This window comes from Heptranchias perlo, chromosome 21 (genome assembly GCF_035084215.1).
Source record: "Heptranchias perlo isolate sHepPer1 chromosome 21, sHepPer1.hap1, whole genome shotgun sequence".
Taxonomy (NCBI): Eukaryota; Metazoa; Chordata; class Chondrichthyes; order Hexanchiformes; family Hexanchidae; genus Heptranchias; species Heptranchias perlo.
The window spans coordinates 48,622,948-48,642,545 of record NC_090345.1 but is presented as its reverse complement, the minus strand read 5'-3'; the positions used below and the strand labels follow the sequence as shown (position 1 = coordinate 48,642,545).

Below are 19,598 nucleotides of genomic sequence, written 5' to 3'. Positions count from 1 at the left end.
ATCACCGGCATCTCCACATCATAGATCTTGATTGATTGATTCACGATTTTTCACTCACTCAGCAGTTTCTTCTCATGCCTGGAGAACCAGATGATTCTGGGTAGGGGTGGGGACTATCCTCCATCCCATAAATTGTATCCCTGTGGTCCGTCGCTATTTGGAGCAGAATTTCAAATCCCCAATCACTGAAACAGGATTCCCTATGACTCTTGTACTCCATTTGCACAATTGAACTGCTCAACAAACAGCCATTCTGTTGTAAAATGGACTATTTCAAAGTCGTAAGTGGCTACTTAGTGCTTTGAACAGGGGCTGGATGGGATTGCAGCATCGTGTGATCATTATTGATCATTAATGCACGCAATTGTACCCTTACCCTGGTTTTCGTAAGGCGACGAGAGTTAAAATTGACCCCGTGGAGCTGGAAGCCTGATGAAGCACTGAGCACCAGTGAGGAGGAGTGAGTGGAGGTAGCAGATGAAGAACAGCAAAGAGAGGAAAGGAGCGATGGAACCAGACGGGCAGCTGGCGTAGGCCCCATGGACTTGTACCTAACTGGGGCTACATAATATACTGATTAATCAGCAGAAGCTCTTCACGCAGTCCTTTGAGAATCTTCAGAGCTCCCTGCATGGAATGGTGCTGCTATGACATCTGTGTAAGCATGCAAGAAGGTATTAGGAATCAACACAGCACCAGGAAGTGAGTGGTAACTCTAGGGAAAACTGCAGGGGAGCCGTCGAAGACAGAGGATTCAAGCATTGATGCAGTGTTGCTCACCAATACTGTGTCTGCCTCTATTGAGGACTAGGGCTCCAAATCACAGGAGACAATCACTTATGATCTACAGAAGCCTGTGGATTGGCTTGAAAAGACCTTTGATTGCAGGTTCCATGCTGTTTACTGCCACAAAGATTCCTGGTCATCTGCAAGGCCCAGCCAGCAGGGCGGAGGGGAGACAAATGGAACCTGGCCTTTCAGGTTGATGACCAATCCACTCCTCCCAGCCAGCCACTCAGATGACTGCAAAAGAGGCAAGTCCAGGACAGGAGCAGCCAGCCAGCACAGGACATCTCACAAGTTGGCAGAAACATGGCATTCATCACAGGTGAGTCAGAGCGACTCTACTGAGGTGCAATAGCTTGCCTCCTTACTTGCTCCTCCCACTGAGATGCCACAAAGAAGAAGCACAAGATTAGAAAGTGGACAACACACACCATACACTATTACCGAGTAAACACTGATGGAGGGACATACATGTGGGGGTAAGGAAAGAAACTGGTTGCACCTTCTTTGGAATGTTTGATATTTTGAAAAGAAGGAACATATGAATGTTAGTTTTAGGGGCTAACACGTAGGCTGTAAATGCAGAGAGATTCAGGCCAGCATACTGCTAGGGGACCAGCATGTACAGTGCGGCCCATAAGACTGTTTATATAGTGGCTCAAGTGCTGCTTTTAACAGGAAATACTGTCAATCAGTCTTTGACAAACCAGTCTACCTGGCCTTGCACCAGTCTCGCCCAGAGAGCCTTCCTCCTCCTCTAGCCAAGACAAGGCTCTTGGCCCAACCTCCAGCCCCTCTGACTGCATGGGGCCTCCCCTAAGAATGACAGAATTATGCAGCACACAGTAGATACAGATGTTTCTAGGAAATGTAGAGTAGATAACCGGCTGATCTGTCCAGATAGTGGAAGTGCTGCTTCAACATCTCGATCGTATGTTCCTGCAGAATTCAGGTGGATACATGATCTTCATTGCACTTTCTCTCTGCCTTGGTCTGGGGGTTCCTGACATGTTAATGGTCAGAGCAGCAAGGGGTTCATGACTTGTGTTAATGGTCAGAGCAGCAAGGGGTTTATGACTTGTGTTAATGGTCAGAGCAGCAAGGGGTTCATGACTTGTGTTAATGGTCAGAGCAGCAAGGGGTTTATGACTTGTGTTAATGGTCAGAGCAGCAAGGGGTTCATGACTTGTGTTAATGGTCAGAGCAGCAAGGGGTTCATGACTTGTGTTAATGGTCAGAGCAGCAAGGAGTTCATGACTTGTGTTAACGGTCAGAGCAGCAAGGGGTTCATGACTTGTGTTAATGGTCAGAGCAGCAAGGGGTTCATGACTTGTGTTAATGGTCAGAGCAGCAAGGGGTTCATGACTTGTGTTAATGGTCAGAGCAGCAAGGGGTTCATGACTTGTGTTAACGGTCAGAGCAGCAAGGAGTTCATGACTTGTGTTAAGGGTCAGAGCAGCAAGGGGTTCATGACTTGTGTTAACGGTCAGAGCAGCAAGGAGTTCATGACTTATGTTAACGGTCAGAGCAGCAAGGGGTTCATGACTTGTGTTAACGGTCAGAGCAGCAAGGGGTTCATGACTTGTGTTAATGGTCAGAGCAGCAAGGGGTTCATGACTTGTGTTAATGGTCAGAGCAGCAAGGGGTTCATGACTTGTTTCCCCAGCTGCCAATTGTCCAGTCTGCTTGCTTGTTTAAATAGTGCTCGCATTGTGAGCTGTAACCGGATGAAAAGCATCATCTACCCGCCAGGTATCTTATTGTCACCTACATTATTCTGTTGTGATGGCTTGAGACCAACCAGATGTTGATGGAATGGAATATTGTCCAATTCTCTATACCATGTGATTATTGTCAGGCACCTTGATGGCTCCATTAGTGCCATCAATGAGGCCCTGCACATATGGAATCCCAACCACTTGGCAGAAGTGCTGGGCCCTCTCCAAGGGGAAAGTGCCATAAAAGCTCAATGTGATGGTGACTTTCACCACAACAGGCAGGGCTGTCCATGTGCCAGATGTAGTCTGTAGGTCAGGTTCCAGTAGACGGCACAACTCGGTGAAGCATAGATGGTGATTGCAGGTTTCTTAAGACATTGCCAAGTAGTTCTGCCTGGGTCGGGAACTGTAAATTCTGGGCTGCCTGTGGATGGACACCTGAGGTGCAAGTCGTCTCCCTCCTCCAAATCCAGGACAGCCATTAACAAGCCCAATGGAATGCCCTTACTGAGCACTGTGCTTTCAGCTGTGAGGTGACTACTGCCAACCACATTGCTGCTGTAGAAGATGTGCATCAATGGAATACTGAACTCATTTTGTGGCTCTAATGAGGCCTGTAGCACAGCCTCCAAAGCATAAAAGAAAATTCTCTGTGTAATCAGGAGTTCAGCACTGAGTGTGTTGGGGCCTACATTCCTGATTTCATGGGCCTCTCTCACTTCAAGTGGGGCAGCAACTCCCCAAGTGCAACATCAGGAAACTAGCCCTCAGGTGCCAAGGCCCAAACTGAGCCTGAAGTGAAGTCAAGTCTCACTCCAGTATCAGGTCAGGCCTCGACTCCAGGTTCAGGCTATATTTACACTATAACTGTAGCATCAGTAGAAAGAGAAGTTGCTTCGAATTGATGCTACACCTGTAGCATGAACATCCTAAAATATAAATGAAATGTAACAAAAAATTATTTTTCAAAAAATTTGGCATTGCACAGCCGTTGAACATCTACATAATGTTATATTTTTAGCATTTGTAATGATACGGATATAAATAAGACAATAATAACAGATACAAGTCACTATCACCATCAAGTGATTGCTAGGTAGGAGCCTCATTGGCAAGTTCAGGTGGTTTATACGAGAATAATGGATAACTTTTTGATTGAGTTATGTCATCATGCAAGAGGAATACCTTACCTACAACAGACAGCTCCAAACTAAATGAATGTTGTCCTGCTTTGTTTGTTGCAATGCATGTGTAAATCCCCGCGTCTCTTGCTGTAAGAGGATCAATTAAGAGGGAGTGAATTCCATTTTCACGCACCAGCATCTTGTGGGTAACATCTGGCGAGATAGGTTTACCATTCAGTAGCCACATAAGGTCAGGATTTGGCAGCCCACTCACCTGATGAAAAAGGGAAAATGTTTAATACAGTGCAATTCTCTTGAACGTAGAGGTGCTGTGTCTGCACAAAGTACAGAGAAACCTGCCTCTTATTTTCTGACAGACAACAGCTAAGCTTTTCAGATAGATATCCTTGTAATACACAACTGAACCCTGGGATATATATTAGGAGCTCACACTCACCAGATAGGATTCGCCAAAACCCATTGCTATGTTTGAGAGTCTCTAAATCAAGCTATTGAGAAGTCTACATCCATCTGTAGGGTTTCTGTTTTCCCAAATGGAATGCACACTTTCTCTGTAGGGGCGCATCCCACTTACCCAAATCTAGACAGCTCTGGTGCAAATGGGCAGAGGTAGGACACCGTCAGGTGTGCACGGCAATGCTGCTGGAGCTTAACCAACAAAAACCACAAAGTTTACCAAACAGTTACCAACTGGTAACTGTTGGATGGCAGATCACTCAGGACATGCCAACTTCTGCACCCCATTTCCTGATGGTCCTGCTTTTGTTCGAAGTTGTGTGCCGGGAATGCTAACTCACAAAATTTACTTCTACATGATTTAATAAGAAAGAATTTCAAAATAGAATTTATTTTCAACATGTTGTGAAAGGTATTAAATATTTATCCCTTGTCCCCTAAACATTAATGTATTTTCTGCATCGACCCAGTTCTGCAATTCTTTTTGATTTTCGAATCATTGCTCCATTAGTAACAGAAGGCTAGAAATTATAAAATATTGCAAGGAATTGTGGCCCTCAATCTGACCCACGTGATGCTGTGACCCTCAATCTGACCCACGTGATGCTGTGACCCTCAATCTGACCCACCTGATGCTGTGACCCTCAATCTGACCCACCTGATGCTGTGGCCCTCAATCTGACCCACCTGATGCTGTGGCCCTCAATCTGACCCACCTGATGCTGTGGCCCTCAATCTGACCCACCTGATGCTGTGACCCTCAATCTGACCCACCTGATGCTGTGGCCCTCAATCTGACCCACCTGATGCTGTGACCCTCAATCTGACCCACGTGATGCTGTGACCCTCAATCTGACCCACCTGATGCTGTGACCCTCAATCTGACCCACGTGATGCTGTGACCCTCAATCTGACCCACCTGATGCTGTGACCCTCAATCTGACCCACCTGATGCTGTGGCCCTCAATCTGACCCACCTGATGCTGTGGCCCTCAATCTGACCCACCTGATGCTGTGACCCTCAATCTGACCCACCTGATGCTGTGACCCTCAATCTGACCCACGTGATGCTGTGACCCTCAATCTGACCCACCTGATGCTGTGACCCTCAATCTGACCCAACTGATGCTGTGACCCTCAATCTGACCCACGTGATGCTGTGGCCCTCAATCTGACCCACCTGATGCTGTGGCCCTCAATCTGACCCACGTGATGCTGTAACCCTCAATCTGACCCAGGTGATGCTGCGGCCCTCAATCTGACCCACCTGATGCTGTGGCCCTCAACTTGACCTGACCTACAAAGTTTCTGCTATGGCCTTCGGGAGGGATCTGCCCTGAGAAATCCGGAGTGGCTCTGCACTGCTAGTGCTCAACATTACAATTCTTTCCACAATCTTTGGGGAAAATGTGGTCACAACACTGTGTAGATAAGAGGGCCTTAATGCAGCTGATGTCAGAAATATAAATATCTTGTGCTGTACCTTATAAAAATAAAATAATAAATAGTTAATCACAAATTGGGCGGCAAAGAAAGTTAGTACAACATCCTCCTGGCGTCAGGGTTTAAATCCGGCCCAGACCAATAAATGGAAGTCTCAATATTCTATTAATGTAAAGGTGTGATATGAAATGCGTTCAACCAGTTCCTATTGGGTACAGGACTACAAAACTTTCCAGTTTGTCACTAATCACCACCAATTGGCTACCAAGAGACTATGTTACTATGTAGCAATCAGAAACTTGACAGAAGAAGTAGGGTGTTTGCTGATGTTCAGATTAAGGAACATTGTTAGATAAGAGTAGAGGAAGGTTTACTTTGCATCTGGCTAACTATACCTGACCTTGATGGTGACACTGAATACCAAACTGGAAACATTTTTCCATTCCCGAGCACTGGTATCCTTCGTCTTGTTTTTAAAAAATAATTTAGATATCTGACTGGTGTCGACCTCCATCACCATGTTCAAGTCTCCGAATCAAGTTACTGAGAAATCTACACAGATACAGTTTTTATTTTCCATAGGCATCGAATGCAAACTCTCTCCTTGTAGGGTCATCCCCATTAACCCAAGTCCAGAAAGCCTGGGCACAAGAGCCAATACTTAGGGACACTCAAGAGTGCACCCTTTCTGTTATCTGGAGCAGAGTGAGGAGAATTCTAGCCTACAGTGATACATCTACCCTTCCAGGCCCCACCTCCTGACTCCCCAAAGCCTTTCCACCATCTACAAGGCACAAGTCAGGAGTGTGATGGAATACTCTCCACTTGCCTGGATGAGTGCAGCTCCAACAACACTCAAGAAGCTCGACACCATCCAGGACAAAGCAGCCCGCTTGATTGGCACCCCATCCACCACCCTAAACATTCACTCCATTCACCACCGGCGCACTGTGGCTGCAGTGTGTACCATCCACAGGATGCACTGCAGCAACTCGCCAAGGCTTCTTCGACAGCACCTCCCAAACCCACGACCTCTACCACCTAGAAGGACAAGAGCAGCAGGCACATGGGAACAACACCACCTGCACGTTCCCCTCCAAGTCACACACCAGCCCGACTTGGAAATATATCGCCGTTCCTTCATTGTCGCTGGGTCAAAATCCTGGAACTCCCTTCCAAACAGCACTGTGGGAGAACCGTCACCACACGGACTGCAGCGGTTCAAGAAGGCGGCTCACCACCACCTTCTCAAGGGCAATTAGGGATGGGCAATAAATGCCGGCCTCGCCAGCGACACCCACATCCCATGAACGAATAAAAAAAAAAGATCGGGGGGTGAAGAGGGGGACATCGGGGCAAGATCGGGGGGGTGAAGAGGGGGACATTGGGGCAAGATTGGGGGGGTGAAGAGGGGGACATCGGAGCAAGATCGGGGGGGTGAAGAGGGGGACTTGGTGGGGAGCGGGAGACATCGGACATCAGAGCAGGGTGCAAAGGTAGGTTCACTTAGTGTTTTCACTTCCTTCCATGGTTTTTTATTTAATTTATTTAGTTTCTTGTTCCCTGATCCTACTCTTCACGTGTGGTTTCACCAGGCGTGAATCAGAAGTGGTGGGCAAGCCGCCCAGATAAGTTAAAAATCTTTCTAAGTACTGAATCTGTCACAGGTAAAGTACCTTAAATACCTCAATGAGGTACATTTGGCTCTTTAACTGTCAACCTGCCGACTTTAATTGCCGGTAGGACTTCTGTTTTTGGGTTGCCCGCACGCACACAGGTGGGTCCCTGGGAAACTCGGAAGTTATTAGGTTGAAGCCAGCTTCCGAACCCGAACGGGACTGATGCGATTTTCAGAGACCCCCCGCCTCCAACGCACCCGCAATTGCCTCCTAAAATCACCCCCTTTATGTCTGTGACTATCTTCATTTATGTTTTTACTCAAAGGCCTCAGTCTCCGTGAAGCCTAGAATTTGGGTTGATATTCTTTCCAGAACTATTACTCTGTCAGCTGAAGATACGTAACAATTACATCTGGCCTACAGTTCTCAGCATGCTGCAGTATCAGTATGTCCACCATGGAGAATCTCCCAGGATGATTCTCTCAAGTAATCTGTGCAGCAACTTGAAGCATGTCTTTCCTTAGGCTACAACAATAATTATAAGTTTGTTTTTCCAAATAATTTCAAAATAAGTTGGAGCATGAACTGCAGAACCTGTTTTTGAGCTTTTGGAAATATCGAACAGGTCCATATAAAATCTGAAAAGAGAAAAGATGAATGGATGATCTGGGGACAGATCCTTTGCCAGAAACCATCTTTTCTCTTGTTAGATGCTGTGTATTTCCAGCATTTTCTGTTGTTATTTCAGTCATCTAACCTTTGTAATTTTTTACTTTTTCTCTCTATAATAGCATTGCATTGATGTGCATGATGACTTAATAGGGTAAATTTTCCGCTTGCAGGCTCCTGATGCATAGCCTCGCATCCAAAAGCATATTATCAGTGAATCACGCACACGCAGCCTATGATTTACCATCCCTTAATATCTAACCTCACATGTACACACGCAAAGGACTGTTTAACACAAAGTGATGTGAGAAAACTGTTCAGCAGTTTCACAGTAACTGGTTTCTTCACAGTACCAATCGATGGTGTTCCACAAATATCTGCTACAATTCACCATAAAGCAACAGGGAAGTGTCCTCACTATCATATGGGTACCAGTTCTATCGGAAATTCCGAACGCTCAGTTTCTAACTAAGATAAAAATTTCAGATGGTTTTCAACTAATTCGAGCTTTGATACCATCTGTTATGTTTTCCTCGAGATATTTTTCTCCTGTTCAGGGTCTGAGACCACTTCTGCAATGCTGAACCCTCATTCCCTGGGCCCCAGAGTATGCCTTTATCTGCCCAGTATCTAGGTAATTTGTAATGTGCCAGGGATCAAACAGAAAAGCCCTATTTTGGCTTCCTACTTACATCACATGATAAGATTTCCCAGTGGTTATAAACTTAACTGTCACTCCTCGAGTTGGTCAGGTTAGATCTGCTGCACTAAACTGCAATGTAAATATTGATTTTATGGGATTTTTTTAATGATCATCCATCTTTCACTCGCAGACGAACTCCTGAATTTTATAAGATGGCAGAGAACCAGGTGTCAAAAAATGACCAGGGCAAAGCAAATTTAAATGTGAGTCTCTTAAACTTGAAAAGAGCTGCCAATCACTCATACATACAAACAAAACCCACAAGATGTTTGTATTTGAATTAAATGGCTTTGCCCCTCCCATGGAGCCTGACCTGACAATAGCCTCTGGTTATGCATCAAAACAAGCTGGGCCACTTTTTTGTGAATTAACCAGGTTTTTAACCCCTTATGTACTGAGAGAAAGAAAAGAAACCAATACCACGACACATTGTTGACAAAAATGCTTCAATTTTGCCACACTTTATACTATGATCTGAGCTATTATTTGTAATTTGTACCTTGCAATCCAATCGGCAAATTTGTCCTTCGTGAGCTATCATGTTACCAGGCGCCTGAAGAAAATGGGGGCAGAAAAAACGCTCCTGGACAGGTTCTTCGCCTTCTGACACACGAGACCTTGTCCTGTCATTCAATACATCACAAATTGAATTACTATAGACAATTAGACATTATACACTTGATTTCTTTATGAGATGAGCTACCGACCACATATCCGATCCATCACCACGACCGCCTACTTCCACCTCCGTATCATCACCCGTCTCCGCCCCTGCCTCAGTTTATCTGCTGCTGAAACTCACATCCATGCCTTTGTTACCTCCAGACTGCACTATTCCAATGCTCGCCTGGCCAGGTTCCCATCTTCCACCCTCCGTAAACTTGAGCTCATCCAAAACTCTGCTGTCCATATCCTAACTCATCCCAAGCCCCGTTCACCCATCACTCCTGTGCTCGCTGACCTACATTGGCTCCCGTACCGGTAACACCTTGGTTCTAAAATTCTCATCCTAGTTTTCAAATCCCTCCATGGCCTCACCCTTCTCTATCTCTGTAATCTCCTCCAGCCCTACAACAGGGCTATGTAAATGCAAGCTGTTGTTGTTGTAAAATGCAAGTGGTGAAATTTGCTGTCAGCCTCAATAAATGCACTGAGAGAACAGTGGTCTATTTCCAAACAAAAGCAACCTTAGTCGTAAGAAGTTAGTTTTGAATTGTTAGGCCATTGTGAAATTGATTTAATAACTTAATTTATCTTCAGCATTACCTATGTTTACTTCCTATTTATTGGTCATCTTTTTACCAATCTGATTTCTTCCTTGAGTTATAGGTTTATGCTTCTAATTCTAATTAGCTATCCATTTTCTTTGTTGGTGCAATGTTCCTGTGTTTACCTTTTACTTCTCATCAAGGTTATTGCTGTTATTCAGCAAGGGCAGAAGCTACATAATTGTGGCAAGGTCAATGGGGAAAAGAAACATCCATATTCAGATCCCTGAGATGAATGACTGTGAATAAAGGAGTTAGATTTGGACTTTGAGTGCCTTGCATTCACATATAAGATTCAGCACATTGACCAAATGGAAGCTTCTGCGATTGAGGTAAGCCAGGGGATAGACTGTTGGCGTATTTATCTCCACGTGAGTGCAGTCGATCAGACTCGAGGAAGGTAGGGAACACAGTTAACCGTAAACAATTGTTGCTATCTATGTAACAGTTTATCTGCATGATATAGAAATAGATGCCTGCAATTCTACCAGAACAGGCTGTTGAAACCAAGTGGACACAGTTATTTGGCTCATGCCCACGACATTCACCCTTCCCCCTCTTGATAATTAAGTTAAATTGTGTGAGAAAGACAGCATCAGGGCAGAAGGGCAGGTTAGGGTCTCTTGCCCAAGTAAGAGTTTTATATACTAATGCATGGAGTATAAGAAATAAAATGAATGAATTAGAGGCTCAAAAACAGCTTAGAAGGTATGACCTGATGGCCATTTCTGAGACATGGCTGCAAGCTGGTCATGATTGGGAGTTAAATATTCCAGGTTATAATGTCTTCAGAAAGGATAGGGAATCTGGAAGAGGACAATTGTGTACAATTTTGGACTCCACATTTTAGGAAGAATGTCAAGGCCTTGGACAGAGTACAGAGGAGGTTTACCAGGATGATACCAGGGATGAAGAACTTCAGTTATGTGGAGAGATTGGAGAAGCTGGGATTGTTCTCCTTGGAGCAGGGAAGATTAAGGGGAGATTTAATAGAGGTATTCAAAATTATGAGGGTTTTGATAGAGCAAATATGGAGAAACTGTTTCCTCTGGCAAGTGGGTCAGTAACCAGAGGTCATAGATTTAAAGTAATTGACAAAAGAACTAGAATGAGGAGAATTTTTTTTCACAGAGGGCTGTTAAGATCTGGAACGCATTACCTCAAAGGGTAATGGGAGCAGATTCCATAGGAACGTTCAAAAGGCAATTGGACATGTATTTGAAGAGGACTCATTTGCAGGGTTATGGGGAAAAAGCTGGGTGTGGGACTAAATTGGGCAGCTCTTTCAAAAAGCCAGCACATGCACGATGGGCCGAATGGCCTATTTCTGTGCTGTAAGATTCTATGATTCTAGGAGGAGGGGTAGCCTTATTGATTAAAGATACTATCACAACATTAGTAAGAGAGGATATGGGTACAGGAAAGCAATCAGCGGAGACTCTATGGTTAGAATTGAGGAATAAGAGAGGACTTAAAGCTATATAGGGAGTTGTCTACAGGCCTCTAGACAGCAGCAATGAAGTGGCAGAATGTATTGATTCAGAGATTAGAGAAGCTTGTAGCAAAAGCAGAGTTGTTTTAATGGGAGACTTTAATTTTCATATAGATTGGGGAGAACAGAGTAGCTCAAGTCAGAAAGGTAGTGAATTTCTTGAATGCATTCAAGGTAGTTTTCTGGAGCAATATGTTCTAGAACCAACAAGAGGGTAGGCCATACTAGGTTTAGTAATGAGTAATGAGCCAGGCTTAGTTAATAATCTTAACAGTTAGGGAACATTTATCTAACAATGATCATAATATGATCGAATTCAATGTTAGGTTTGAAAAGGAGAAACATAACACAGTACTAAGATTCTAGATTTTGGTACGGCTAACTTTAACGGGATGAGACAGAGACTGACAACAGCAAACTGGTCAATTTGTTATTGGGTAAAACTACAGATGAACAGTGAGAGGTATTCAAAAAAGAATTTAGCTTAATACAGGACCACTATATACCCCTTAGGGACAAGAGCTCTACTTACCAAATAAAACAGCCATGGTTGACAAAAGAGGGGAGAGATAACATAAAACTAAAGGAAAGAGCCCACAAAAGTGCAAATAATAGTGTAGATCCAGGGGACTGGGAGAGGTATAAACAACAGCAAGGGAAGACAAAAAAAATAGTAAGAGCTGCAAAAAGAGAATACAAAAAGAAACTTGCGAGGGATATCACGATTAACATAAAAAGTTTTTACAATTGGATTAGAAGAAAAGGGGCCTTTAAAACAGATGCAGATAATATTGCAAATGAAAATAAGGAAATGGCAGACTTGTTGAATAATTACTGTGTGTCGGTCTTCACAGTAGAGGAAGAGGATAATGTACCTGACATTCCAGGGAAACTAATAATGAATCAAGGACTGGAACTCACTAAAGTTAATGTAAGCAAGAAAACAATATTAGAAAAGATAATGGCACTAAAGACTGACAAATCCCCAGGACCTGATGGTTTCTACCTCAGAGATTTAAAGGATGGAGATGAGGAATTGCAGATGCTTTAGCCATAATCTTCCAAAGCTCCCTCGATTCAGGAATTGCCCCTTTAGATTAGAAAATTGCAAATGTAACTCCATTATTTAAGAAAGGTGAGAAAAACCAAGAAATTATAGACCTGTTAGTCTAAGATCTGTTGTGGGGAAGTTATTTGAATCTATAATTAAGGACAGAGTGACTGAGCACTTGGAGAAATTTGAGCTGATTAGAGAGAGCCAACATGGACTTGTAATGGGTAGGTCATGTCCAACGAACCTAACTGAATTTTTTGAGGAAGTAACTAAAGTAGTAGATAGAGGAATGTCTATGGATGTAGTTTATATGGACTTTCAGAAGGTATTCGATACAGTTCCATATGAGAGACTGTTAGCTAAAATTAAAGCTCATGGAATTGAAGGCAAATTATTAATCTGGTTAGGGGATTGGTTAGGCGGTAGAAAATAGAGAGAAGGGATGTGGTGTCCCACAATGATCTGTGCTAGGGCCTCAACAGGTGCAGCAGGTGATCAAGAAAGCCAACGGAATGTTGGCTTTTATTGCTAGGGGGATAGAATATAAAAACAAGGAGGTATTGCTGCAGTTATATAAGGTATTGGTGAGACCGCACCTGGAATACTGCATACAGTTTTGGTCTCCATACTTAAGAAAAGACATACTTGCTCTCGAGGCAGTACAAAGAAGGTTCACTCGGTTAATCCCGGGGATGAGGGGGCGGACATATGAGGAGAGGTTGAGTAGATTGGGACTCTACTCATTGGAGTTCAGAAGAATGAGAGGCGATCTTATTGAAACATATAAGATTGTGAAGGGTCTTGATCGGGTGGATGCAGTAAGGATGTTCCCAAAGATGGGTGAAACTAGAACTAGGGGGCATAATCTTAGAATAAGGGGCTGCTCTTTCAAAACTGAGATGAGGAGAAACTTCTTCACTCAGAGGGTGGTAGGTCTGTGGAATTTGCTGCCCCAGGAAGCTGTGGAAGCTACATCATTAGATAAATTTAAAACAGAAATAGACAGTTTCCTAGAAGTAAAGGGAATTAGGGGTTATGGGGAGCGGGCAGGAAATTGGACATGAAGCTGAGTTCGGATCGGTCAATGCCCTGTGGGTGGCGGAGAGGTCCCAGGGGCTATGTGGCCGGGTCCTGCTCCGACTTCTTGTGTTCTTTAGATTTGTGGTTGGGATCAGATCAGCCATGATCTTATTGAATGGCGGAGCAGGCTCGAGGGGCCGATTGGCCTACTCCTGCTCCAATTTCTTATGTTCTTATGTTCTAACTATTCACTATATTTATTAATGACTTAGATGACACAATAGAGAGTTATATATCTAAGTTTGCCGATGACACAAAGATTGGTGGCATAGTAAGTAGTGTAGACGGGAGCATAAAATTACAAAGAGACACTGATAGATTATGTGAGTGGGCAAAACTGGCGGACGGATTTCAATGCAAGTAAATGTGAGGTTATCCATTTTGGACCAAAAAAGGATCGGTCCGAGTATTTTTTAAATAGTGAAAAGTTAGGATTGGTGGAGGTCCAAAGAGATTTAGGAGTCCGTGTGCACAGATCACTAAAATGTCGTGGTCAGGTACAAAAAATAATTAAAAAGGCTAATGGAATGTTAGCCTTTATAACTAGAGGGCGAGAATATACAGGGGAGGAAGTTTTGCTACAGCTATACAAAGCCCTGGTTAGACCATATTGGGAGCACTGTTTACAGTTCTGGACATCACACCTTAGAAAGGATATATTGGCCTTGGAAGGGGTGCCACCCTGATTCACCAGAATGTTACCAGGGCTCCAAGGGTTAATTTATGAGGAGAGATTACATAAACTAGGCTTGTATTCCCTGGAATATAGAAGGTTAAGGGGTGATTTTGATTTGAGGTTTTTAGGATTTTGAAAAAATTGATAGGGTAGATAGAGAGAAACTTTTTCTGCTAGAGGGGGAGTCTAGGACAAGGGGACATAACCTTAAAATCAGAGCCAGGCCATTCAGGAGAGAAGTTAGGAAACACTTCTTCACGCAAAGGGTGGTAGAAGTGTGGAAAACACTCCTACAAAAAGCAGTAGATGCCAGCTCAATTAATAATGGTAAATCTGAGATTGATAGATTTTTTGCTAGCTAAGGGTATTAAGGAATATGGAACCAAGGTGAGTAAATGGAGTTAGGATAAAGATCAGCCATGATCTCATGGAATGGCAGAACAGGCTCAAGGGGCTGAATGGCCTTCACCTGTCCCTATGTTCCGATGAATGATCCAATAACAAAAAAATTCAAGTGTTCATGATCTTTAGTACAATAAGCAGAGCAGTTCAAGTCAGGGGGGAGTCAACCTAGGTCAGCAGGTATCATTTCACAAACTTCTGTAATTGCCTCCTTACAAACTGCCTCACTGTTTAGACCAAGGTATGGTCTTTTAAGTAAGACAATAGACTTTCCTTCAGATATGGCTCGAGTTCTCCACTTATATGCTTGAATCTCCTGTTCATCCCACTCCTACAAAAGGATGATGGCAGCCATGATATCACCAAATGTCTTGTTACTATTATCTTGTCCGTTTGCCAAATTTTCCAAATTGCATGTTCATGTGAGCTTTGAGGCCAACTTAAACCCAACAGTAACCTTGACAAGTTACTGACACCCGGGGCTAAAAGGATTAAATTATGAGGACAGGTTGCATAGACTAGGCTTGTATTCCCTAGAGTATAGAAGATTATGGGACAATCTAATTGAGGTGTTTAAGATAATTAAAGGAGTTAACAGGGTAGATAGAGAGAAACTATTTCCTCTGGTGGGGGAATCCAAAACAAGGGAGCAAAACTTTAAAATTAGAGCTAAGCCGTTCAGGGGTGATTTCAGGAAGCACTTTTTCACACAAAGGGTTGTGGAAATCTGGAAAACTCTTCTCCCAAAAAGCTGTTGAGGCTGGGGATCAATTGAAAATTTCAAAACTGAGATTGATAGATTTTTGTTGGGCAAGGGTATTAAGGGTTACGGAACCAAGGTGGGTAAATGGAGTTAAGATACAGATCAACCATAATCTAATTGAATTGCGGATCAGGCTTAAGGGGCTGAATGGCCTACTCTTGCTCCTACGTTGCAACATGTGTACATGTATTTACATATTCAAACGTGTGGGTAAAGTTAACTGGATCCAGCTTCATTGATGTTTTTGTGAATACAGCAGGAAACTGTTGCCACAATATTAAACCCATGTTGAAAACTGAGGCTCATTGTCCAGATTGACTGAATTTGTCATTGCATGTAGCATTCTGGATCCAGATGTTGGTAGATTATTGACAAGTTACTGACACCCAAAAAGACTTTTACTTTATGTGTAAGGAAATGTAAACCCCAAAGAATGGAAAACAACATGCTATCTAATACGATTCTAAGACAAACTTACCTTTGGCTCTGAACAGACGGTATGATACGACCACGTATTGGAGTATTCTGTACCATGAGATGACCAGAGGAACTGATTCTTCCCTGTGTAACAGAGAACATGTTAATACATTCACAGTAGGCTCTGGTCTGAGAATCATTTCAGTAAAAATGAATTGAAACAAATATGCTGCCCACACTGTAGCATTCAGTGCAGAAGATTACTTCACCCAGAATGGCCTGTAGCTATGTTCTACCTGCAGCACTTCCCCTCACATTATGTGACTGCAGCATGACCCTGAATTTCCACAGGGTTTTCCTGATCTCTCATTGTAACATTGGCAAAATCCCATGAGAAATAACATAAATGGCCGATCTGAGTCATTTACACTGTTTCTCAAGGGTTCCCACCGATCCCCCACTGGAGAAACCCCATGGAAATTCTAGGCACACATGTCATGCGTCTCTTGGGCTGTTTTATCACTTACCACTGGCTTTTACATTATCAATCCAGGACGGTGAAGGAAAAGGGACAGTACTATCTCAATGTCACGTCAATCCTGCTTGCTCAGACTTCCAGATGGTGCATAGGCCCAGGGCAGGAAAATAAACTAACAGGCACTTGAATGGCTGTCAGACCAGGGAGTGCTTAAATAAAATTACAATTTACTTGTTTATAATTGCAATTTATAATTGCAATTACAAGTACCCCTAACCAAACAGCAGTGAATCCCATTCAGTTCAAGACACTCCATTTAAGATTTTATTACCCATGTCTGTTTTCCCCTTTAACATGAATCACTGATAAATACCGACATGTCATTTATGCAGAACATCTGTGCATGATCTTAAAAACAAGTTGGCAGCTTACAAATGTGGCACGGTGACGCTGTCCACAAGTTAAGGCACTTCCAGCTAATATCGTGATCTCCATAGTTAGGCATTTCCAGATTGGTTCTCAGACCATTGCAAAGTTACAGTCCCGACTGCAGACAATGGGGCAGCGCTGGGTCGCACAGGTTCTGGGAGAGTCACAAAGTGACCGAACTATGCTGGACCTCCATGATGTCATTTGCTCATTTTAATACATTTTATTTTGATACCTATGAATTTTTTCACAAAACAATGGGAGAGTATTTTGAAAAGAGTGCCCCCCACACTTTTAAGCCCCTTTGAAAATGACTCAAGCAACCAAAAGGAAAAGTGAAAGTCAGCCTGCATGTGTACTAGTAATGGTGCGAGGTCCAAATGGTTTATCCATGCTCCTTAGTTAGTGGAATGACTTAAAGCCTTATTGAGGGGTTGTGCCTCAGCAATGAATTATAGGTAAAAATTTGATCTTTTAAGAATGAGAGAGGGAAAACTGTACAGTGAGAGAGGAGTGAAAGAGAGAAGGGGTTCAGTAGTGAAAAAAAACAGAAGCAGAAAGAAAATGAAAGGAACTACAAAAAAACTAATAAAGTAAACAAAATGCATGAAGTAAAAAAAACTGAAAGCAAATGAAATGAACATTTTGCAAAGAAATTGTATTTAAGCCTCAAGGTATTATTTGTTCATGACATACAGTACCAAGTAACAGAATCTTCACCTACTGCCAGAGCAACTCCAGATGTAAGAGTGTGGTTAAGAACAAACTGTATATTTAGTACACATCAGAACAGGATAGCAGTTCACCGTCCCTCCCTCTTCTCTCTTTAGAGAATGATCCAGGTTTTCCCCAACCCTCTCCCCCAGCAAGAGAGGAGCCACAAATGTACCTTCTCACAGCCCAGTACCTCAGGACAAGTACACGAAAAGGACAGCTTTAGAGTAGTTGGAATATTTCCATGATACTCCAGGGCATATTTGGGAACAGTTCTGAAGGTCAAACAGGGTTTCATTGACCTGTCAGTTACCCATGAAACAAATTGGTTGCAGCGTGTAATAAGGTGTAGCTTCCAGGACCTTTCTGAATAGCAACCAAACTAAGCATCCCACTGAAAGGGGTGGTCTGGAAAGCATTTACTGTCTATTGATCACATAAATAACAATAACAAAGATGGAAACATCCTGATACCCTAAATGCACTCTATCTACAGTCACATCAGGATCAGCTGATAACACAATGGGTTGCATGGTTTGAAATGACTCAGAGGTACAACCATTCAATGGGTACATGATGATGAAGGAGCAGAAATATAGGACCTCCACCACTCCGTACTTTACTATTTGAACATGCACAATGCAAGATTTCTTTTTCACTGATATAGATCGCAATGCAAACAGAAGATGAGCTGAGAGATCATACATTCCAGTTGAAGATTTTAGTGCTTACCTGGGGGTTTGCTGCCATAACTGTGTAGTTTCCGTCATCATCATTAGTGACTGATTCAATGTACAATGAACATGCACCATCACCTTCTCGTGTCATCTTAAAATGTTCATTCTTCTTGGAAATTTGTTTGCCATCTTTAAACCAGTATACCTAGCGTTGTAAAGTATGAGAACTAGTTATTGTAACTGGATGCGTTTGGCTGTATTACAGCAAGTATATATTCAAATAAAATAAATGTAAAGGTAGTAATCTCCGGATTACTCCCGGTGCCACACGCTAGTCAGTATAGAAATAGGAGGATAGAGCAGATGAATGCATGGCTGGAGAGATGGTGCAGGAAGGAGGGCTTTAGATTCCTGGGGCATTGGGACCAGTTCTGGGGGAAGTGCAGGCTGGGCGGGTTGCACCTCAACAGAGTTGGGACCAATGTTCTCGCGGGGAGGTTCGCTACTGCTGTGGGGGAGGGTTTAAATTAATTTGACAGGGGGATGGGCACCAGGATGCACCACTGGAAAGAAGAAACAAGGTGCACAAAGGAGTGTGAGAGACCGATAGCACATAGCATGGTATTAGATGGGAACAGACTAAGAGAGAATACAAGAAGGTCTAAGATCAGTTTACAGTGCATGTTTGTTAACGCACGCAACATAGTAAATAAGGTTGGTGAGCTGCAGACGCAATTAGCCACATGGGAATATGATGTAATGACGATAACAGAGACCTGACTCAAAAAAGTGCAGGATTGGGTACTAAATATTCCTGGATACAATGTGTTCAGGAAAGATAGGGAAGGGAAGAAAGGAGTGATGGGGAAGGGGTGGCAGTGTTGATTAAGGAGAATATTGCAGTGCTGGAGGGAGAGGATGTCATGGAGAGGTCAAGGACAGAATCTATTTGGTTAGAGTTAAGAAAGAATAGAGGTGCCATTACACTACTGGGTGTATTCTATAGGCCACCAACTAGTAGGAAGGAGATAGAGGGACAAATTTGCAGGGAAATTACAGAGAGGTGCAAAAGCCATAGAGTAGTGATAACGGGGGACTTCAATTATCCTAATACAGACCGGTTTAATAATAATATAAAGGGCAAAGAGGGAGAGGAATTTTTGTAGTGTGTTCAGGAGAACTTTCTTGACCAGTACGTTCCTGGCCCAACGAGGAAGGAGGCATTGCTGGATCTGGTTCTGGGGAATGAGCTGGGCCAAGTGGAGCAAGTGTCAGAGGGGTAACATTTAGGGAACAGTGATCATAGAATCAGAAGGTTTAGATTAGCTATGGAAAAGGACAGGGAGCAATCTAGAGTAAAAATACTTTATTACAGGAGGGCCAATTTCAGTGGGTTGAGAACGGATCTGGCCCGGGTAAATTGGAATCATAGACTGGCAGGTAAAACTGTAATCGAACAATGGGCGGCCTTTAAGGAGGAGATGATTCGGGTACAGTCTAGGTACATTCCCACGAGGGCAAAGGTAGGGCAACTAAAGCCAGAGCTCCCTGGATAACGAAAGAGACAGAGAATAAGATGAAGTAGAAAAAAGGGGCATATGACAAATGT

General features: G+C 43.2%; 1 protein-coding gene across 5 annotated transcripts in view; it reads right to left on the bottom strand.

Annotated features, from left to right (window-relative positions):
• The window catches only part of mypn (myopalladin), a 441,574-nt gene that overhangs the window by 34,753 nt on the left and 387,223 nt on the right, over positions 1-19,598 (bottom strand). For all 5 annotated transcript variants that reach the window (XR_010966743.1, XR_010966742.1, XM_068002628.1 and 2 more), the window contains exons 14-17: positions 18,045-18,194; positions 15,753-15,835; positions 9,039-9,162; positions 3,695-3,902 (exon numbers count right to left, since the gene is read on the bottom strand). Coding sequence is in view for 3 of the 5 variants with exons in the window: in XM_068002628.1 (XP_067858729.1) it covers positions 3,695-3,902; positions 9,039-9,162; positions 15,753-15,835; positions 18,045-18,194 (565 nt within the window). In the remaining 2 variants the exon portion in view is untranslated. The remainder of the gene's footprint in view (positions 1-3,694; positions 3,903-9,038; positions 9,163-15,752; positions 15,836-18,044; positions 18,195-19,598) is intronic.